The sequence below is a fragment of the Peromyscus maniculatus genome, chromosome 18 (genome assembly GCF_049852395.1).
Source record: "Peromyscus maniculatus bairdii isolate BWxNUB_F1_BW_parent chromosome 18, HU_Pman_BW_mat_3.1, whole genome shotgun sequence".
Lineage (NCBI taxonomy): Eukaryota > Metazoa > Chordata > Mammalia > Rodentia > Cricetidae > Peromyscus > Peromyscus maniculatus.
The window spans coordinates 7,961,760-7,985,823 of record NC_134869.1 but is presented as its reverse complement, the minus strand read 5'-3'; the positions used below and the strand labels follow the sequence as shown (position 1 = coordinate 7,985,823).

The window sequence follows — 24,064 nt, the reverse complement described above, 5'->3', positions numbered from 1 at the left end:
AGGTGAATTTTCCTTCCCCACAGCCACTACTAGAAAGCAAAAACCAACTCATTCATGTCTGAGATTTGATTAGAGACGGCCCCTTCAAAGTCAGCTTCACATCCAAATTTAATTTAGCTAACTATAAATGCGACCCAGAGAAAAGACACGTTTTCTGTTCCCTAAGCATGTCCTTCCTCTTCTCGCTTTGTTTTTCTTTGTCTCCCTTTGAAGCCCAGGCAAGCCTTGAGCTGGCCAGCCCCCCTCATCATGTTGATTTATACTTTATACTTCCCTTTGCAACTAATTAATGCTTCATTGAATGTGATATATTCACGTTCTCTGAAAGTGAGCACTATTAACTCTTTCACAGAAATGTTGCTTGAATATATTTTCTGACTTAAAAAAAGGGCGAATCTTCACTCAACTACAAAGGAAATGGGAAGTTGGATTTACAACACGGGCCAGCCTGAGTGCTGTCAATCATATTCCTTGAAGCTTCATCTTTTCATCTCATTGTCATGTGATGACTTAAGATGATGTATAGTAATTAAGAGCAGAGGGATGTATTAGAAAGCAAAAGCTTTGGAAACAAATGAACTTGAATCCAAGTCTATCCAAAACGATGTGCTCCCGTGGTCATGGTTGCTCATAACCTCTGGGTGAAGTGGGGTACATCAGTTCCTTTTTTATTGGCGTGATAAAACACCATAAGCAAAAGCAGCATTGAGAGGGAAAGGTTTATTCATCTTACACTTCCAGATCCCAGTCCATTATTGAGTGAAGGATCCTGAGTGAATCATAGCAGGAATTCAAACAGAAGCTATGGAGAATAAGTACCTACTCCCTTGCTTCCTGGCTCATCCTCAGCTAGCTGACTTTCTTACATACCCCAAGACCTTCTGCCTAGGGATGGTGCCACCCACAGTGGGCTGCCCCCCGCCCCCCCCCCCACATCAATCATCAACCAAGACAGTGCCCTCCAGACAGGCCCATAGGCCAATCTCATAAGTTCTTTAGGAAAGGTTCCCTTTACCCTGGTCACTCCAGGTTGTGTCAAGTCAGCCATAAAGACTGTTCAGGACAGTAGGCGTCCAGCTCTGCCTTCAGGGTCACTGCAAACGTAACATTTTTATTTCGAGAGATGTTGTTCTGACAACAAAATAAACAAATAAAAAAGAAGACTCTTGCTTCATTTCTTCCACTACAGCACCAAAAAAGAGCATGGGAGTGAGACAACAGTAAACAGAATGGGCACTTTCCACCAGAATTCTTCATAGAAATACAACTCAGAAACTGCAGTGTGCAGCCAACAGGCGAGGGTGTTTGAAGGTTACCATTAGGAAATGTTCCCTATAAGTGATTAAATTAAAGCAAAGGTCCTTACAGCCTGAACATGGCCTGAAGTCTCCTTTATGACATAGTTGCTGAAAACTCAATGTCCCTTTCAGTAGTTCATAGCAACCCCTAGGTGGAATATAACTGAAAAATGGCTTCAGTGTCAAACAGGTATCCAAACACACTATGAACTAAAGAATGCCCATCTGGGTTTGCATTACAAAAAATACAAGACAAATTTTGTTAATTACCTAAAGTAAATGTCTGCAAAAAATAATATTTCAAAACCAGGAGTCATTTCCCTCTCTTAGTTAAAATCCTTTCTGTTCTGAGCTATTCCTTCTAGCTCACTGGACATTTGCTGTTGTTTAAATTTTATTTGTGTGTGTGTGTGTGTGTGTGTGTGTGTGTGTGTGTGTGTGTGTGTGTGCTAGATTTCAAGTAATGAAGAAAATCCCCACGGAGGTGCTCTGATGTGCATCCTTACTAATTCCCTTACATTTAAATGCTCGGTTTATTCCCGTCCACACAGTGTCTTTAGACGTGTCGCCACCATCCCCTTGTGAACAGTAGCTATTTCCTTGACCAGTAGTTGTTTACATTTTTGTGAAATCACTGCCTTCTGGACCACACAAGGAGTAAATAGTCGAATGCAGGAGCCTCAACTGTGGGCCCAGCAACCTTCAAGCCCAGTCTATAGTGCTATGCGCAGCACCTTCCCCTCCCAAGCCTCACAAAAGGCTGCACTGTCCTCCCTTAATCAGACAAAGGCACAAGGCTCAAAGAGCCTGGGCTTCAGCCTGAAGTTCCCGCGGCAGGTAGGGCTTTGAACAAGCTACTCTCATTTTTAAATATGTTCACCAGGAAACTGGAGAGATGGCTCAAAGGTTAAGAGAACTGATTGCTCCCCTAGAAGTTCATGAGTTCAAATCCCAGCAACCATATGGTGGCTTAGAACTATCTATAATGGGATCCAAAGCCCTCTTGGGGCACGTAGATGTATGTGAAAACAGAGTACTCATGTATATATAAAATACATAAAGAAATAAACCTCAAATTCTGCTGACTATAAAACTTTACCATGCAGTGTGCCTCCGTACCTAATATCAAAAACAATAGAGAGCCCCCCCACAAAAAAATTGAAATGTATATCAAGTTCATTAATGGAGAATGAAAAAATTGACTTTAGGAAATCCCAAATTTAAAAAGATAAAATTTAAATTGGGTTTTATTTCTCCAGTTATTTACATTTTGTCTTTGTCTCATGTTATATCAACCAATAAGAATGTGTTTAGAGCACTTTTTAAAAATACTTTTCATTTGTGTGTGTGTGTGTGTGTGTGTGTGTGTGTGTGTGTGTGTGTGTGTTTATGGGTGCCCATTCATATTTAAGAGGTGTGGAGATCAGAGGTCAATTTCAGCTTTGTTTCTCAGTTGCTATCCACTTTTGAGTTTTTGAGATAGACTTTCATATTTAGACTGGAGTTAGGAGGCTAGGAAGCCTGGCTGGTGACCTCCAGGGGTCTGCTTGGGGTGTCTCCTTCAGACAATCTCTAAGATAGGAGGATCAAATGCCCTAAGAAGTAAGTGTGTAACGCGATGAAGTTAACCCCAAGCAAGTGTGCCAAAGTCCGGTCCCACACAATCACTCTTCCCTGTGCTGCTACAGCTCACCCCCAGCACCACCCCCCAATCCAGCGTTCACCACCGTTCTTAGACAAAGAGGATCTATTTAGTGTGTCTAATGTGTATCTTGGATGCTCGGTGACAAATATTCTTCATGGGTATAAAGGCATCGATGGACTCCCACAGATACGCAGAGCAGAGGACACAGGGATGGCCACCTCTATCGCATCAGCTGTCTGTGCTTATACACAGAGCAGAGGACACAGGGATGGCCATCTCTATTGCATCAGCTGTCTGTGCTTATACACAGAGCAGAGGACACAGGGATGGCCATTTCTATTGCATCAGCCATCTGTGCTGGTTTGACCCAAGTTCTTGGAAAGCCAGATTGACCCTCCTGTCCAAAGCTATCTTAGCCCACAAAGAAAAACTCCTCTCCCACATCCTTCATTTCTCAGTAAGTCAGAGGTCAAGTGGTGCTCTCAGTTTGCCCGGCCCTGGGCTCAGGACACTAACAATTCATTACTTACTTCCAACTAATTCCGACCCGAATGGAAAGATAACTTCTGTCTTTTATTATGCAGAGTAATAAAACAGTAAGCTGGCTTTGCAACACTGGCAGCCCTGGCCCACATAGACACAAACATGAGCAGCTATTTTAATGGTTTTAGTGGGTGATTTAATACACTATCTTAAAAAATAGACAATGACTCAACTTTTTGTAGCAATAGCAGGACTCTGAGTGGCTCCTACTGAGGAAAAACAATCACTCTGACAGAGAAACAGAAGCAGTTCAGTAACATTTAGTGGCAATTATGGTTCAAAGCTCCACTATTACACAGTTTGACATAATCACACTTAAAACTATCATTAAAGCAACGGATAAAGTACGGGCCTCATTTTATATACTACCTCTAGTAAAAATGTCACAAATCTGAAAATTGCTATAAATTTAAAATAATCAGGACAATATTTAATATACTTTTAAATTTAAAGACATACAGCTTCTCCAGAACATGAAATGAAGTAAATTTCTGAGGATTCTCTGGAAAATTCAGAGGTGTTATCATGTACAAAGCGGTTACAACCATTTTTTTAGTGTAAATGATGTATTGGGAGCAGCGATCTGTTTGGAACCGTGACAGTTTCATGGAGTGGGGAGAGGGGATGAGAAGTATTGTCTGTGAGGCGAATTTCCACGGCCAAACTTCCATCTTCAAGTTCAACTCAGTGTTCATTTGAGACGTCTTTGTGAGGCTCATAGGCCCTGCTGGAGTCTCAGGCTGAAGCTTGGGGTCAGCCCTTGGCGGAGGCTGGGAAGTGGGTAATTTCCACTCCGTGACATCTCTGCCACTGACATCTGTCATGTCAGCAGACTGCCAATCACTGCTCATCTTGCTATCTTCTCCAAATGAGGCTGCAAAGTCCTTGTAGCACTCAAAGCCTGGGCCTCGCTCCCGTCCTCAGCCCCCTTCTCTATCCTGTGACTGCCCGTGTAGTCAGACGTTCTCCAGGGGATGAGTGGATGCCACAGTCATTCTAACTCACTTGTAACGTTTGAAACCATGTCCCATCTCTAAAGCAGTATCCTCTCTTCAGTGGTTCTGATCGCTTACAGCTCTAGCGGTTCCGATTTCTTAATGAGTAGAGACAATCTCGGCCACAGATGACTAGAGACAATATCAAGTATTTTAATCACTGCCTAATGCTTTCCAAAGAAGAAACGATCCCCTGTAGGTTAAGCTACAGTTTTCCTGAAATGCCCCTTAGTCAGGTTCCCTGCGACAGTCTGGAGAGCCACTGAAAAACACTGACAGGAGCTTCTCAAGGTACAGAGAGAGAATTCCCCCAGGAAAGCCCCTGGGAATCTCTTCCCACAAACTGGCTACCAGAATTTCACTTCCATAATTTACCATGTTCATGGTGTGGGAAGAGGGAGAGAAGCTGGGAGTGGGGAGCTAGTCTAAAAAATAAAGAGTCACAGGTTTCAGTGACATGGAAGCTGAGTGACGAGACATTTGACAGACGTGAATGACTAGGGCTATAGACTTTGAGGAGCTTAAATACGACAAGCATCTGCAATGCCAACGTGATGAATGGTGTGGCCATCATGGCCGCCTAGGTGAGAACAATTTCATCAGAGCTCGTTCATTGTTCAGGTCTGGTAGGAATGACATTGGAGGTAGACAGAACACAAGCGGGCAGTATAAACAACTTGTTCAAAGTGTGTTCTGAAAAGGACATTTAAGAAATGAGTCAGCAGACATTGAGATGTCTCAGTGGGTAAAGGTATTTGTTGCCAAGACTAGTGACCTGAATTCAATACTTGGAACCCACATGATGTAAAGAAAAAGGAGTGAGTGACACCTGAAAATTGCCCACTGATATACAGACAGAGATACATATGGATGGAGAGAGAGAGACAGAAAGAGAAAGAGACAGAGACAGATACACACACACACACACACACACACACACACACACGAGTAAATATAATCTAATAAAAACGTGTACGGAGTCCTAGGCCTGCAGAGGTGGCTTAGCTGTTACTTGCTACTCTCACAGAGAACCTTTGGTCAGCCCCCAGGTTCCTCATGGAGGTTCACAATCACCTATAACTCCTGATCTAGGGGATCTTTTACCCTCTCTGGCCTCCATATGTACCACATGCACTTTTTGCAAACACATATGTGGAGGCAAGATACTTACAGATGTAAAATAAAAACAAGTAATTCCTTTTGAAAACTGAGTGTGTAAACCAGAAGCACAGAAGTCACTCCTGCTCGAGTTTAATAAGACCGGAAGAGGTTATGATGAACAATTGCCCTTAGCAAGACTGTCAGATCCCTGCATCCCTGGCCCTGGAGCAGCACCCAGGTGCAACCCTGTCACTTTTCTCCTTCATTGGTGTGGAAACCTTTAGAACAACGGAAATGCTTTACACAGTTAGAATCCTCTGTCTACAAAAGTGAGAAAGAATATGTCATTCTTAAAACAAGTAGCAGGGGTGAGAGCTGCTGGGAACTAATGCCTATGCTGCAGTCACACCAGCATGTTCCTAAGTGGCTCCCGACATCTCCTTAAACCAGAAACTTCTTTGATTTTCACTCAGTGTTTCTTAAATTTGTAAAGAAGATCTAGAGCCAGGTTTTGGCCTTATGCAAATTATCTGCCAATCAGATCCCTATTTTTCCACATTGACTTCATTGTCTAATCTGTCATGTGTGGAGGGGGGGAGTCCACCCTTAGTACAGTAGGAGCATATTGCTAATAGATCATTACATATGTATTATCATTGTTATTATTGAATTATTATTATTAGTTGGGGGAGCCACAGTGTGTGTAGGAGTCAGAAGATAAGCTTGGAGCTGGTTCTCTTTACCATCCATGGGATCTAATTCAGGTTATGGGGTAAGGAGCAAGGACTTTAACCTACTAAATCAACCTTCTGTCTCATGTGTGTCTATCTTATAATGGATATTGATGTAATAATTAATTTCCCCTTGTCTTCTGTATCCCACTCTCCTTCTGTGGGATGCTCTTATACAGACTACTGAAAGTCTGGCATTAGGAAATACCATCATGGGTGGTCATGGCGCACACCTTTAATCCCAGCACCCAGGAGGCAGAGGCAGGCAGATCTTGAAAAGTTCTAGGCCAACCTGGTATTCAGAGTGAGTTCCAGAACAGCCAGAACTACACAGAGAACCTTTGTCTTGAAATGACTCTGCAAATATGGAAATATCATATTCTATTTTATGGAACTTTAAGGAACATTCAAATCTACATTGGCCTCAGTCATTTGCCAATTATCCTGTCCTGAATTAGGATTCTACATCTGTCAGTCACTAAAATTCAGAAAAGCCGGACTGTTACACCTCCCCCATTAATACACTGTCTAGCTGCCTTAGTTCTTCGGCAGGTCCATGCCCAGCAAATTCAGCCATCTCGTCTAACACGAACCAGCTCTAATTCTAAACTGCCTGAAATAAAATCATTTTTTAACTTACTGTCTAGCACCCAGCATTTCCATCTTCTCTTGGTAATCAGTATGGCTTTCTTGTGAAAATTAATAAATTATCCAATTGCTAAAGCTCCTTCTAGTCTTAATTAAACACAGTCCAACCATGTACATAGATGTTTATCTGGATATTCTCACCTGTGTGGGGTCAGAGGTAAACATCAGGTTCACACCAGTACCCACAGTAAACCTGAATGCTAGTCTCACTAAAAATTGAAAAATGTTCTTTAGAATACAGTACAATTATCAATTGTGTCTCAGTGTCTTATCAGTGTTCTGTGTTACATGGGATTACACATGCACAGAGACTCGGTGCTCTGCACCCAGATAAGGACTGTCTGACTGTGCCATGAGCCTCAGAAGCCACTGTCTGGGGAAGCGCATTTCCACCACAAAGAGCCACTGAAAGAAGCTGCTCACTTGTATAATGAACGAAGGGAGCCTGGCACTTCAGGCAAAAGAACTGACGATGTTAGTGGTAAGATTTGAACTAATAAGTGAAACTTTGAATTGTGAATAATTTTTAATAATCCCCGGGGAGTTGAGAGTCAATACATGGAAAGAGTTTTCTGAAAGCCAAATGTCATGTGTCACCATAAAAACAGATGCACATATATCGCTGAAAGAGAACAGCAAGTGCAGAGACAAAGTCACAGGCTGCTGGTGGACTGACGTGCAGTAACAAATATCCGCGAGAACACACCATGGGGAAGGACAAGTCGTCACTGGATGGTGCCGGGGGAAGCCTTGTTCATATGCAGTATGAATCACACGAGACCTTCATTCCTTGTTAAAATGGACTGAAGACGAAAGGCCAGACCTCAAGATGAACATTAGGATAAATCACTTCCCCCGGTGCACTGGTGCACTTCTTTCCAAACCAGTGATTGCGCATTTTTTTATTAAAAGCTTAACAATACAGATAATGGAATAAAATAAAAAATAGGCAAATACAAATCAGACTAAGAAAGCTTCAGAATCACAGAAACAACCAACACAGTGAGAGAAAGATGTCAGTTAGAAAACAGCCACAAAGGATGGATCTGACAGGGGTTAGTGATGAAAATATAAGAGGAATTGAAACATATCAATAGCATCAAGTTGAGCAACAGAGTTAAATTGTGGGCAGAAGACCTGACAGTTACAGAAGAAGATGCACAGATAGATGGCTGAGTCTGTAAAGAAAGTTTAACATCGAAGAGCTCCAGGCAATCATGACCCCAGGCTATGATACTCCACTCCAATGACACTCCATTCCAATTAGAATGGATGCTCACAGGGGCTGATTGGCTTTGTATCCTGGCTGCTATACAGTGCTCAGTCAACAAGGACATGGACTTGTCTCTCCCAGGTCTGCATTTCCTCTGTCTGGACACATCTAGTGATGGGTTACTGTAACCCATGGCACTAACATTAAAGAGAGAAGAGCATCAGGAGATAAGTGGGTAAGGTGCACATGACACATGTACAGTGATACTACATGGTTGTCAGAACAGTGAGACCTGAAATCTGCAGTCCAAGGATGAGCCTTGAGGGTGTGCGGCTGAGTGAACTCACCAAGCACATGGTGATGCCAAATGATCTGTGTGCCTCACTCAGACCTGAGAGTTGATGGCGTAAGACAAGAGTACAGTGGGATTCACAATCTGGTGTACTTGGAGGGGAGATGGTCAGATTTGGGTCACAACTACACCACTGCCGTTAAGAGGAACATATTTCAAGAGACTTAATACACTGCAAGGCAACCACAACTGCTGATGATACAGAGTATTTGTGAGACATGTAAAGGAGGTGTGAGCTATGGACTCTCATAACAAAATAATTGTGTTACTTAACAAAGTGACAGAGCAGCAAGGTTTGACTACATCATAATAAACATACATACACACATACATGCATGCATACATATAAAGACATATACATACATGCACACACATACATACATGCATAAGCATACATACATGCATACACATACATACATACATAAATCACACACTATCACACATATAAACACACTTATGCACATACACATACATGCATACACACACATAAACACACTCATACACATACAAACATATTCTTCAGAACCTTCATTTATCCATCATTTAAAACAAGCATATTTGAAATTTATGAAATTTCAACTACCAAAAAAAATCCTGTCTGAGAGAATCTCCATCATTTATACCAGTATTTTCTGAATTACAAACAGCTGACAGATACATCTTAAATAGGCAAAGACCCACTTGGAAGGCAGCACAGACCATAGATTTTCACATAACTACACAGGTACATCTGCTGATCAATATCCTGATGTGTTGCGAGTAAGTCCCAAGGCAATGTCCTTCCTGGGTTGGTAAAATCAATAATTACCTGTCAGGACCAAACCAAAATGCTTTTCCAGTACTCTACTCAACCTACCCATTTGAGAATGTAGTAATCTCAGATATTTTAACTGAAAAATAAAACAAAACAAAACACCACTGTGAAGTCTACCAGGAAAAAAAAGGTTTGAGATGCCTAGTGTATTCTGTAAGTCATGAGCCAAAGAGAGTTTTTAAATTCAAGATATCATTACTTCAGATTTTCAAGTTTGAACATGTAGCATCTTTAGACAAAAAAGAACATCATGTCCCATGTGATGTTAACAAGCCAGTATCCTCTATTTTTCTGTTGCTTTGGTAAAACTAGCACCTCAGTTACTTCTCTGTGCCTGAGATATAATACCAAGACTGAAAGCAACTTACAGACAAAAGCGTCTGCCTTGGCTTATGGAGTAGAGGGATCAAAGTGCACTGTGATGGACAGGCATGGCAGCAAGCCACAGGAGCAGCAAGCTGAGAGATTACATCTCTACTGCAAACAGGAAGTGGAGATGGAAACTAGAAGTGGGTCAGGGCTACAAACTCTGTAAGCCTTCCCCAAAGACTCTTCTACCAAAGCTCTACCTCCTAAAATTTCCAAAGTACAGGAGCCTGTGGGGGCCATTTCTCATGCAAGTCACCACAACTAAAAAAGAAAACTAGTTAAGGCACACCCCAGGAGGCCCTTGGGGAGTTCCAGAGGAACATAGGGGGATCCAGAGGCCAGTGTCCTGGAAAGCAGCAGATGTGACCCTGGTCGGGTGCAGTCCCCGGTCCACTCACACAGTCACCCTGTGTCAGACCACCCTTTATTCCCTCTGTTCTTTCCAGTTTCTGACAATTCTCACTTCATTTGTAGAGCAGAAGTAATTAGTACTCTCTGTCCTTATTCAACTGATGGGTTTTCTTGGACTCACTCCTCGAAGGGGGAGCTGTGTTCTGATCTTGGTTCGTCTACCATGTTACTCAGCGTAAGAAGTTTGCAGCACCTACTGCATGCTGGGTAATAAATGAGACTCTGAAATAAAAAGGATCAATATAACCAAGTCCCTGGTCATCATGAGTTCTAACTGAGGCTCTACACTGCAAGTGTGCAAATAAAACAGATTTCTAAATTTTAATTAGAATTCATTAATTAATTGCCATATTACAGAAGACAGCCTTTGGAGTCATTCCTGCCCTGTCAAGCTTTAGCTTTGGAAGGCAGATTGAGAGACTGTGTCCTTTGGGCAAGTGTCCAGAGTGAGCAATACCAAAGGTACATCTCTCATGCGCATCCCAAAAGAATGCAGGCCAATCGTCCAACCCTCTCATCAAACAGAATGCCTGACGTTGTGACACTGGCCTGGGTGCCGAGCAAGCAGCCCAGACACCTATCAGGTCAGACAAATGCATGCTTTCAAATACACTCAAAAGTCTGAACCTGGAATGGAACAATGTACAAGTCACCTTTGCTGTCGATGCTTTATGTCTTCTCATAGCAGAATAATAGTAAACCAACTGAGCAAAATTTAAAAAAAAAAAAAAAACTAGCTTACTTTACATATTGGAAAAACACAACAAAGAATAACATAAAATTTTACCTCCAAACTACTACTTTCAGTATTCTTTGAGCATAACAAATAAAATATTTGCTTTAAATTTCAGGAGTGGCTGTAACTTGGGAACTCAAAGTTGGTTTACAATTTCTGCACTTTAGTATACTGAGGGTATCCTGATCCATGGGCGAGTGTGCTCTCTCTCTCTCTCTCTGTCTCTGTGTCTCTCTCTGTCTCTGTCTCTCCATCTCTGTCTCTGTCTCTCTGTCTCTGTCTCTGTCTCTGTCTCTCTCTCTCTCTGTGTGTGTGTGTGTGTGTGTGTGTGTGTATACAAGAGAGAGAGAAACATGTACAGTCATACAGGTACACACACACACACAAGTCTTCAGATCAATTCTCCCTTGGTTTGTCAATACAGAGGACCCTGGAGGTCTGAAAGAATATGTTTCATACTGATATTAACTGAGGTTAGAGTAAAGACATAGTGGGCATATTGCTCCCCTTCCTAACAAAAGTTATTTGTAATAATAATTATTTTTAGTCTTCATGCCTGTTTCAGAGACATCACTGTCCGGCACATTTATGGCAAGCCAATCTTCCCCTACTGAATGGATAAATCACAGGCGTAATAGATCTTCTAATGGCACCCATGAGCATTCCTTCCAATGCTCTGCACTCCTCTAATAAAAGCAGTTGAGTGAAATAAACACCTAATCAGGTCATCTGCTTAACAAATTCAGCCATTATCCAGAGAGACTTAATTGCCAGCCTTCAGTAAATATTTTGGTGTTCAAACTAATCAAAGCTGTTCATCTCAGAAATAACTGCAGAGAAGAAAGTGGAAGATGGAATAAGCTCAAATCAAATAATGATTTAGTCATAAATCATGACCAGATCTAAGCCAAAGACCTCTGATGTTGAGATCGCTGAAGAAGTCAGCAGACATAAGGAGACAATTTAACTCTGAAGCCTCTCGGGCAAAGGCGTGCAAGGAAAAATTGAAATCCATTTACAATGACATCACCATTGGGAATTATATTTCTAATGAGCACTAATGCCCTCTGATCCCGTCCATAGGATGCAACAGCTAGCGATCAGAAAAAATAAATAATCACAAAGAATTTCAAAAGATAACAATAAAAACAAGCCCTCAAAATGAAAGCATCCTTGGTCTCCCCGAGGAGAAAGCAAGCAAATAAACATAGCAGACCCCATTTCACCACCGCGTTGTGTTTGGACCTCTGCCAGGCATCAGAAACCACACTTGATCTTTTGAGTTTTTGGCTGAGGGGCAGAAGCTAGGACATCTCTGAGGGGAGTGGGAAGCAGGAGGGAGGACTCAGAAAACATGCATCAAGCATTCTAGAAGATAGCCGAATCAGTTCTTGGCGACTTTCACACAGCCCAGAAAGGGAGGAGCCTAACGGAGAAGATGTCAATCAGGGATAGTAAGATGGGTGGAGGCCACAATCCAGCCTGCGCCTTCTGGGGGATGGGCGTGGGACTGATTTGTGCCCAGAGTAGCCTTTCCCACCCGGAGACAGGACAAGCGCCTGCATCATCGCATAACAGCACACTTTCATCCCAAGAGTCGGAGTGGAACTTCAGATCTAACTGTTCACAGCTACCTGAGTCAGTGTAGGAAGAAAGAGAAGCATTTGCTCCTTGCCAGGAGGTAGTTTGTAAGCTTCTCAGGCAGAAGAAATCAGGAATCTCCACAAACTTGGCTCACCACATTGAGATTACTCACTGTCTATAAAGAATCTGCCAAGCTTGCTGAGGATGGGGAGGTCAATGCCGTCCTGATGTAAAGTGCCACGCAGGCTCCAGCACAACCCAGCTCAGAAATCTAACCCACTCAGAGATCTAGCAAAACTCTTCACCTTAGAACAGGATTTCCTTACTGAGAGAGATCTATGTGAGTACAGTGCCTCTGCTCACACAAATGGGCTTTAATTACTTCTGCAAATGGCAAGTGCTCTGTCAGTAACCTTACACTCATGGTTGCAATTAAGGAACATTCATTATTTTAAAAAAGTTCATTATTTATTGTAACCTGGATTATAGCTGCAATTTTCTGAAACTGTCAGTGTGTGACAATGATTTCTAAGTTGTCCCTGTTTATAAACACAGCCATGAAAACACAGTTAAATCATAGAGAGTAATCACAACGACAAAGACATTTAGAAAAAGCCCACCCAGAGCAGATAATAAAGGAATCCAAGCTCTCACCTCTGCTCTCTGTGTCCTGGGAAAGGCAGATGACTTCTCTATGGCATAAACATCCACCAGGTAGAGACATGCTCCCTGCTCCCGGTCCAAAATGGCTGCAGTTTGAATGACACCAGTCTGCCGTCCAATGGTAAAGAGACGTCCAACAGTCTTTTCTTCACAGTGAACAGAAACGATGTAATATTCCACTGGAGCTTCTGACCCTCTGGGGCTAGCTGCTTCTATGGATATGACATTGGTAACAATGGGCTCCCCTTCCTTCAAGATGGTTATGTATTTGTTCTGTGTGAAAACCGGCCCATCGAGGCCCTGGAGGATGACGGTCAATTCCGTGGTTGACTTCCTCCTCTCTGGGCCCAGGTCTGTGGCTGATACTATGAGGTTGTAGATGAGCTGTGAAGGCACTAATGCAGAAGCCACACGAAGGTCTCCACTGTAGCGATCCACAGTGAAGGTTTCTGTGTCTCCATTGACTATTTCATACTCCACCTCACCATTAGCGCCTTCATCAGGGTCTGCAGCCATGATGGTAGTCAAGACAGAACCAATCATGGCTGACGGGTCTGCAGCCAGGGCATTTTGTGATATAAACATCGGGACATTGTCATTGAGGTCTGTCACCAAAATGGTCACATTTTTCAAAGCATACCTCCTAGTTTCTATCGGCACAGCTTGGTCGTTGGCTTTCACTGTTAACTCAAAGAGATTGGCAAATTCCCGGTCGATCTCAGCACTGGTGTAGATGGTTCCTTTGACTTCATCTATGCTGAAGTGGTTGCCTCGGGGCATCTGTTGAATGATGGCGTAAGACAGCTGCCCATTGATATCCGCATCTGGGTCATGCGCTGTCACAGAAATGACAGATGTACCAAGAGGGATGTTCTCCACTATAGACTTAAAAATGTCTCCCGGAGGAAAGCTTGGGGGGTTGTCATTGAAGTCCCTCACATGAATCACCACTGACATTGTGGATGACCGAGGAGGTCGCCCTTGGTCTTTTGCTGTGATGTTTAATTTATATAGAGACTGTGTCTCAAAGTCCAACTTCTTGGCAAGAAAGATACTCCCAGTGTTTGGGCTAATACTAAAGGTCCCATGGTTGTTTGATCCTGTGATGGTGTAGTGTAAGTCTGCATTGACACCCGAGTCAGAATCAGTGGCAGTAACAGAGGACACCAGTTCACCAGTCCTCATGTTTTCCAAGACATCCACAAATAGTGTTGACTTTGGGAACGAGGGTGTGTTGTCATTTTCATCCAAAATGTCAATACTTAGAGTACAGGTTGAGTTGAGGGAGATGGCCCCTGAATCCACTGCCTGGATGAGGAGGGAATAGGCCGGGGTCGCCTCATAGTCTAACTTACCTACAAGAGTCACCTGACCAGAGAACTTGTCTACGGTGAACTGTCTTTCTTCGTTTCCTTTGAGGATAGAGTAGTGAATGAGGCCGTTATTTCCTTCATCCACGTCGGAGGCAGACACCCGTAAGACCTGGGTCAGATTGGTCGCCGTCTCTGACACGGTAGCTTGGTAAAAGTCTTTTAGAAACTTGGGGGCATTGTCATTGATGTCCTTCATGTAGACATGCACGGTGGCCTGGTCCTTGAGAGGCTGAGAGAGGCCCTGATCTGTGGCTATCACTGTGAAGCTGAAGACTGCTGTCCCCCGCCTCCTCATGAGTGACTCCCTGTCAAACTTGTGAGTGTTGGTGAGTTCCCCAGTGACAGCATGCAACTCAAAATCAGGCTGTGCCACCTCAAAAGCATACCTTACTTCCCCATTAGGCCCGAAGTCTTTGTCCACCACACTGACCTTGCCTACGAATGACCCAGCCCTCTGCTCCTCTTCGAAGTAGAATGTGTAATGTCATTCACATCTTCTAAAATCACAGTGACATTCACAGTAGCACTTAGGGGTTCCACTGCCCGGTCAGAGGCAACAACCAATAACACATATCTCTCCTGAAGTTCACGGTCCAATTCACTTTTGATGTACAACTGGCCATCTGGGAATATGCCAAAGGCATCCCCAGTATTCCCATCTGTGATAGTGTACGCTATTTCCCCATTTGCCCCAGAATCTTTATCAGAAGCTTGCACTTTAAAGAATCGAGAATTCACAGCCTCCGACTCAGAAAGTGTGACCTCATAGGAAATCTGGTCAAACACTGGTGGGTTGTCATTTACGTCATGGACATAAACTGTCAGAATGATGCTGGAGGAGAGCTGGGGGACACCCATATCAGAGGCCAAGATCTCTACCTGGTATGAGCCAGCGTGGACATCCAGTGGAGCCAGCAGACTGATGTTACCATTCTGCTCATTGATAGCAAACAGGTTCTTGGGGTTCTGCTTCAGGCTGTAGAGCACCCTGCCATTGACACCCTCATCAGGGTCCACGGCTTTGGCCTGGAAGATGCTATGTCCTGCCTGCCAGTTCTCCACTGCGTTTATGCTTTCTACTGCCTGGAGGAAGTGGGGAGCGTTATCATTCAAGTCTTTCACTGTGATGTTAACCACGGTGTCTCCTGTTACTCCTCCCCCACTGGCCACAACTCTCAGCTGATAAAAAGACTGTTCTTCCCTATCAATCACACTTGCTGTGGTCAGCTGCCCTGTGACGGGATTCATAGCAAACATACCTCTCTGGTCCCCGGTAGTGATGAGATAGCTAATGTTGGCATTGAGGTCCATGGTGGTGGCAGAAACACTGCCCACGTGGTACCCCAGGGCCACGTTCTCAAAGACCACGAAGCTGTAAGCAGCCTGGCTGAATACAGGTGGGTTGTCTTGTGTATCTAACACCGTGACTGTTACTATGGCCTGGTTAGGAGACTGTAAATTGCCCCCGTCGGTGGCCACTATTTGCAGCTGGTAGGCTGTTTTCTCTTCTCTGTCTAGGGCCATTCTTGTAGAAATAACCCCGCTCTTAGCATTAATCTGAAACCTCGACCTGTCTCCAGCTGAGATACTGTACTGAACAATTCCATTGGGACCCATGTCTGGGTCAGTAGCAGACACTGTGGTAACATAGCTACCTCCAGGCTCATTCTCCTGAATATGAGCAAAGTATTGGACTGGGTAGAACACAGGACTGTTGTCATTGATGTCCAGAAGACTGACATTCACCTGAGCCGTGGATGACTGGGGAGGGGAGCCCAAGTCTGTCGCTAGAACCAATAGACAGTAGAAGGCTTGTTCCTCTCTGTCTAGGGAGGAGATAGTACTCAGCCTCCCAGATACAGGATCCAGGCGGAAGAGCCTTTGGTCACTCTCAGCCTCTTGCAGGGAGAAGCGCACTGTCCCGTTGTCACTCAGATCCCCATCGGTTGCCCCTAGAATCAACAGCTCAGTCCCAGCTGGAGCGTTCTCAACTACAGACACCTCATAGCCTTCAGGCTGGATAAACACGGGCTTTTCATCATTGACATCCAAGACAGTTACCACCAGCTGGGCATAGGACACCTTGGGGTGGACCCCCTGGTCTCGGGCACTGATATTCAGTACAATCTGGGAGGCAAGTTCACGGTCAAGGCCCCCCGCAGCACTGGTGGTCACTAGACCACTGTGCTCACTAATGTGGAACCAGCCCAACCCATTTCCAGAGACGATGCTGTAGCGCAGGTTAGCATTGAGACCAGAGTCAATGTCGGTGGCAGACACCCCACTCACATAGCTCCCCGGAGGCGCCTCCTCGCTCAGGTTCACTCTGTACACTTGCTGCGCAAAGACTGGAGGGTGATCATTGATGTCATTGACAAAAATCACCAAGCTGGCCACGGAGGAGCGCGCCTGAACCTCGGCGGTAGGGGGCGCCCCGGAGTTATCCGAGACGGAGACTGTGAGGTTGTAGGAAGGAATTCGCTCCTGGTCCAGGGCGCTGGCCACCTTGATGAGACTCAAGTTGGGCACCTTGCTCCTCTGTACCTCAAAGTGGCGTTGCTCATTGCCCCCGAGAATCTGCACTGAGATGTTTCCATTGGCTGCCGGGGAGTCCGCGTCGGTCACGGTGAGCAGAGCCACCACGGTACCCACCTGAGCGTTCTCATCCACCAAAGCGTAGCGCGAGGTGGCGGGGAAGTAGCGAAACTTCACTACAGGGTCGTTGTCATTGACATCCAACAGCTGGATGATCGCTTCTGTGCGCCCAGTGAGCGAGGGCACGCAGTCTTCTGGGAAGACTGGGGCATTGTCGTTGAGGTCACGCACCAACACCCGCACCTCGGTAGGTTAGGTGGGCGCGCTGGAAAGGACCACCAGGTTGACCACGTCGCTGGGCAGGCTCTCGCGGTCGATGGTGGCTGTGGTGTACAGCGCTCCGGTGCTGCTGTTAATAGCGAACAGGGCGTGGCTTTCGCTGAGCTGGTAGGTGAAGCCCGGGCGCGTTGGGATGTTGCCCACCAGAGTCCCTGGGGGTTGCTCTTCCATCACCTGGAACGCCTGACGCTGTTCGGCCGCTTGGACCCGGGCCGGGCCCGGGAGCAGAGACAACAACCCCCAGACTCGCAGCAGCTGGCACAGGGATGGAGAGAGAGTAGCAGGAGCCGCCTGCGGCCGGGAGCCGGGTCTGCGGCCAAGTTCATGGTCCTGGTTTCCAGGAACCGCGAGAGGAAGAGAAACAAGGTGAAGGAAACGGGCTGATCCGGAGAGCTTCTGAGTGGCGCCAGTAAAAAGCCAGTTTGGCCGGAGATCTCTGCAGTTTAGAAGAGGGAGCGAGGGGCAGTTGCCCAGGAGAAGGCTCCTGGTGGCTGGGGAGAAACGCAGCGCAGGGGAGGATGAGGCGACAAGGGGCGGGGCATCCCTGGGCTCTCCGGAGAAAGTTTCCAGGCCTCCAGACACTTGGATTGGAATCCCGAGTCTGAGCGTCCTGACCACGAATAGGAGTTGCGAGAGGCGGCCTGGATTTCAGGGACCTGAGGAGTCACTCACTGCAAGCACGTCTCTCCAAAAACTTTAGAACTTACCCAGAGCGCGACGCCAAACAGGACAGAGCCAAGGGCCGCAAAGCCCCTGCACCCCGGAGACAGAGCGGGGACGCCGGGAGAACCCGAAACTGGTGGTGCAGACTCTTCTCAGATTTCGCTCCGGGGGAGCTGGGGAGGTCGTCTCTGGATCGGGCACCCTCGCAGAGGCAGCAGGGGCACCGCGTCTCCAACAGCGCTCAGCTCAGTCCCCTCGCGGTTAACCCAGGCTGCCTTTGCGCCAGCTGCTGCTTGGAGCCCGAAGTCCAGCCCAAGCTGCCACAGGCGCTGCTCTGCATCCTTCACCTCCGCGCCGGCATCGATTGTACATCCACAGAGCGCGGGTTCCGCTTCCTCCTCCGCGTCGCGGGGGTCGGGCAGCAGCAGCGGCGGCAGCAGCAGCGCTGGTTCCCCGAGTCTCCTCCCCTCACCATGCCAGGGGCTCTTCCCCGGGCGTTAGCGGGCACCAGCGCCGCCGGGATCGCCTCGCCCTTGTCCTGGGATCTGTGCTTTTATTGTCCCGGGTCAGTTTCACTTTGTAATCCGCTAGGCTTTGTGTTTGGGGAGGGGTGGGTCCCTCCTTCGCGGTCCCCGCGGACGATGGGGACTCTGAGGTGCGGTGGAGCTGCACGGGGCGCCGGGTGGGCGCGCTCCTCCACAGCCAGGGCTCAGAGGTGGCACCAAGGCGGATCTGGAGCCCGGCGAGTCCCCCGCTGCCTCTCCGGGTCCCTCGCACTCTCCCCGCCCCTTCCCCGCTGCGAGCACACACGCACTCACACACACGCGCGCACACACGGAGGGGGGAGGGCTGTCCGCGATCGCGAGCAGGACTGAGAAACTTTGCTCGCCCCTCGATGCTCCCGGACTCCAGTGGCCGCCACTCCCCTGTTCTGGTCCTGTCACCCGCGGGCCCTGCCCCGCTACAGCCCATTGGCCACAGCCCCGCCCGGCGTCCCCGCCGCCCTCGCCTCCAGCCGCCACTGGCTGGGGCGACGCTCGTCACCAGGGGCCTCCGAGGCTGTGGGCGGGCGGTGGGCGAGCCCCGCGGCAGAGGCGCAAAGAAGGGGCGACCACCCCCAACTCCTTTCTATTTATTTATTTTCCCTTTTGGTCAAACCTTGGCCGGTGTCGGCGCAATCACAGCAAGAGGCAGCGGCGGAATAGATGGGGGTGGGGTCAGGTTTGGAAATAAATAAGTTTAGTGGCCGGAGCTGGGGGTGCCATTAGGCTGTTAGGCTGGTAATAACTCCGTGGAGGGGGTCGAGGGAAATGAAAGAAAGGCTGGGGGCGAGGGTCTGTTAATGCGGGAGGAAGGATTAGGCAAAGCCTGTCTGGGAATGCGCGCCGCTGCTGAGCTTTAACCATTTCGTGCCTTACAGGGGCAGTGCCCCAGCGAGCTTCTGCCCACTGGACCCCGCAGAACCCCAGCTCTTCCCTACTCGTGAACCTGGGTCCCAAAGCTGCTCTCTCTCGGGACTAGGGGACATCGAGGCCTCGGTGCCTGCAGACCTCCAACTTCTCAAAGGAAGAGAGGGGCACGCCTGTATCCGCAGCTTGGTTAGTCTCACAGCTGGAATCCGGTCTACAGATCAGTTCAGAGGCTTAGGCTGAAACAATGGCAGCTTCTGCGGGGACAGTTTCCTCTTACAAACCAAGTTTGGAATTTTGACCCCCGGTGGGCTCCCCCTGCCCAACATTTTCTAGCCAAAGGAAATCTAATAACGTTTGGTTTCGGTTTTGGTCTGGGGGGCGGGAGGAGCGGGGAGAATAGCTGTAAGAAAATAGAAATAAATGAAATGAAGTTTAAATTTAATTTTTTTTAAGTGTCACACATCACCGACTGTGCTCAGAGGATTCCCCTGCCTCATCTTATTTGTGTGGTGCGTGCGAGGTTTCTTTAAAAGAAAAATAAAACGTGACTAGGAATCGGGTCAATAATTTTCCCCTTTAAGGGAACCAACTTGCAAAATATGAATTGAAGCCAAACAATGCAAATATAGGGCATATGTCATACAATTTTGCCACAGGAATCCCTCCAAACCTCAAACTTTCTGCGCCCAAAGATTGTTTAAGCGCGGGCCAACACTGCCCCCTGCTGGTTACAGCTAGTCTTGCAGAGACGGTGGCTGGTTTCGTGCTTGAAATTAAATGCAGACCGGGAGGATCTGGTTACAGAGCTAATTCCTCCTTCTTGCCAAGGGATGGGGGCAAAGAAAAGGATCTGCAAGGATCTCCTACTTACTGCCTTTCCTTGTGTGAGGTCAGAAAACAATCAAAAGCGATAGAGAAGACAGCACACTCAAGTCTTGAATGCAAACCGCCTGTAACCTAAACGGAGGAAGGATGGAGCCTGATTCTAAAACCATCGCGAATTCCTTTGTTTAGTTAGAACATTCGCTCCTGTCTCTTCCACACCTACAGCGTGATGGGTGAATTGGACGCAGACCAGACAGTTAGTTATCTCTATTGCTGCATTTTTCAGACTACATAACTATTGAACGCCTATCATTAACCTCCCCATCCCGCTTAAAAAAAAAAAAAAAAAAAAAAAAAAAAAAAAAAAAAACGCCCGTCAACATTATTTTATCACTGCCAACTACTTACCCCTTAAATGCCATTATTTTGTTGTAATTCAGCCAAGAAATATTTGTAGATTAAAGTTGGATCTACAAGTTAATATAAGTCTTGGCTGTGAGTGCGAAGATTGTAGAAGTCTTTTTTTTCCTAATCCTGCGCGGTTCAATACTCGGACACATAAGAACAGGAAGAAATCACTCGGATATATTTACGGGAGATGGTAGGGTTTTGCTGGTTTGCCTGGCGTCTGTTTGGAGAACATGTGAGATGCCTTCACAGCTGGACAGGATGGAATTAACATCTTTTGCCGGTGAATTTAGTTTGGGAAAACAGGTAATTTAATTCATTCTGTGAAATGAACTGTTTACTCTGTGAAATAAGTATATAGTCTTCATTTTACGAAATAAAGCAATACAAAAAATGGGTCATATTCAGACCCCAAATATTTGTTTGGAAAATTCTGAGAGAAGATTTCCACAAATTATTTAAGCAACGATATGGTTAGTTAAACTAACTTTGCATAATGATATAATCTACTCATTTGTAGATAATTCTATACAAAACTACAATTTTGTATGCTTAGTATGTAATTTAAAAAGAAATATAGAGAATGTCTAGTATAAAACATGAAATGAAGCTTTTGTTACGTTTTATTTTCATTGTCTCCCTTAGATTTCTAGAGCTGTGTTAACATAGTACACTATCATAAATATATGTGTACAATTTTTATTCCTCCTGGTAGGAAGATGGCTCGCTCACTGGGTAAAGGCATTGCCAGGGATACTTGACCACCTTGGTTCTACCCCCAGAACCCATTTAAAAGCCAGGCAGAGCAGCACAATTGTCTGTAACCCTGGCGACCCCTAGCGGGAGATAGGAGGCATACACAGGAGAATCCGTGGAAATCAGGCCAAGCACCTTGAAGGATGCAGTGTTTAAAAGAAGCAGGCAGGAGCAAGGTGGGAAGAGTGGACAGGCACCCCAGGATTATATTCCCAGACCTCCCAAGGTGGGAAGAGTAGGCAGCCACCCCAGGACGTCCTCTGACCTCCCAAGGTGGGAAGAGTGGGCAGGCACCCCAGGACGTCCTCTGACCTCCCAAGGTGGGAAGAGTGGGCAGGCACCCCAAGACGTCCTCTGACCTCCCAAGGTGGGAAGAGTGGGCAGGCACCCACATGTCCTATGACCTCCTGCATCCATACACAAGCGCACACAAGCACATCGCTCTAACATACAGACAAAAGAAACATTATTCTTCTTGTAAAAGTGAAAGACACAAGGTCATTGTATACAGGAAATATATTTTAAAACCATGAAACACACTCATAAGTAGCTGTCAAATGTAATGCAGCCAGAGAAGGAAGATATAAGGGACATTTCTAGCTGTACATTTTCTCTTGTCTTCCAGCAAACCTAAACAAAATACAGTTTATTTTGTATACCCATCTAAATTATTTTTCCTATCTTAATTATTTATGAAAATGGTGTTAAAGTCAGAGTTTTTAACAAAAATGAAATTAGAAGCCAACTAGGAAGCATGCTGGTTAGCTCTTGTCAACTGGACACAAGCTTGAGTTGCTGAGGAAGGAGGGAGTTGCCTCCTTCGAGTGGGTCTGTGTCCTGTCTGTGGGTCAGTTTCTCGATAAATATTTGATGCATAAGTTGAGCCACCCCTGGGCAGGTGGTCCTGGGCTATGTAAGAAAGCAGGCTGAGCAAGCTGTGGGAACAAGCAGGTCAGCAGCATTCCCCACTGATTCCCATCCATGGTCCTGTTTAGGTTTCTGCCCCAACCTGCACCGGTGATGGACTGTGATGGGGATGTGTAAACCAAATAAACACTTTTCTCCCAGATTCAGTTTTGGTCTGTGCTTCATCGGAATAAGTGACTAGAACATGTGGTTCTCGGGGAGAGGTCATTCGCCAATGTCAGTGGGTAATAAGGACACACATTTGTGCCCAAGCATGCGAGGCATCAGAGAATACAAGTCATTGAACTTCATAGCTATATTGAGACAAGTGATCTTGTGGTGCTCTGTTATGCTCTGAACACACTCTTGCAACCATTTAATTTGGTATCCAAAATGATTTTCTATGGTTTTTGGACAGAAGTGACAACAATTAGTTGGACCACACTCCTCAGTTTCTAATGCATCTGCAGCTGGGGCTAAATCTCTTCCTACCTTCCTCCAATTATCTTTCTCCTCTTCTCATCCCTTCTTTTAGATTTCCTCTCTGAATCCAGTCTTCCTCTAGTGAAGACCGTCAACAAGGCTGGATCTAGAATTATTGGTGAGAGAAACCTCTGAGCATGTCTGGGAGGAATTTCTGGTTTAACTGAGGTGGGAAAACTCACCCTGAGTGTGGGGGGCACCATCTCATGAGCTGGGCTTCTGGACCAAATAGAGTGAAGAACTCAGCTGAACATCATCCCTCGCTGCTCTGCTGTCTGGCTGCAGATGAGGTGTGACCTGCTGCCTCCTACTCCTGTGGCTGTGATGAGTCTGGTCCTCAGACTGGGAGCCAAATTAAACTCTCCCTTAAACAGCATCATCCCACAGCAACAAGCCAGTTTCCCACAGCAACAAGATAAGTGACTAAGATGAAGCCCCCCCCCATCATTTCTTCTTTTTCTCTCTTCTGATTTTTGTTCTTTTCTATTCTGGTTTAAATGTCCAATGTGCCCAAGTGTTCGAGCATGTGGTGCTCCCTCTGTTTGAGAAGGATGTGGAAATGTAGGAAGTGGAGTCTTGATGGATGAAGTGGGTCACTAGAGGCGGTCCATGGGGCTTTGTAACCTCCTGCACATATTCCCTCTCAGCTTCCTGAGCATGGATGCAGCCAGTCTCTGGCTCCTACCATCATACCTTCCCACCTTCATTGAAAATCACCTCAAGTTACTCCTTGAAAAGCATTTGGTCACAGCAACATGAAAAGTAACCAACACACGGACTGCCCGTCCGCTCCCAACCTCCAGGCCCACCGTGCCCTCTCTCCCCTTCCCTCCACACTGGCCACTGCATTCCTTACTCTGCCCATTCACTCTGCACTCCTCCTTATCGCTCATGCTCACCACACCTCACTCCCCAGAGGCAGCCGCCTCAGTCGAAGACTGTTCCTGAGTGGTCTTGTGAAAGTCCACTTTAGCTGTGCTGCAGTTTTAGCTGAGGCACGTGACATTGTGCTCTGCATGCAGTTCCCCCTGCTGCCTGTTGTACCACACCCCCACCTTTCTATTCATCCCTTCACTGCTGCTCTGACTTTGCCACTTTGCTCTGTCTGTACCTACAGTGGCCACGCCACCCCATTGTACAGTCAGACAACAGCTCACCTCCAGGTCCCTAGCATCACAAAGAACTCTGCATTTTTTTTGTCTGTTTGTTTCCTTTTTGTTATGTTCTCAATGTTTAGTTCAGTTTTTCATGATTTTTTTTT

The 24,064-nt window shown here is 46.2% G+C and overlaps 1 protein-coding gene across 1 annotated transcript in view; it reads right to left on the bottom strand.

Moving 5' to 3' along the window:
* LOC143269235 (protocadherin Fat 4-like) overlaps window positions 1–14,910 on the bottom strand; it is a 31,525-nt gene extending 16,615 nt beyond the window's left edge. Inside the window, exon 1 of the mRNA XM_076554298.1 lies at window positions 13,095–14,910. Within this exon, the coding sequence (XP_076410413.1) occupies window positions 13,095–14,771 (1,677 nt within the window). The 5' untranslated portion in view covers window positions 14,772–14,910. The remainder of the gene's footprint in view (window positions 1–13,094) is intronic.
* Between the last annotated feature and the right edge of the window lie 9,154 nt (window positions 14,911–24,064).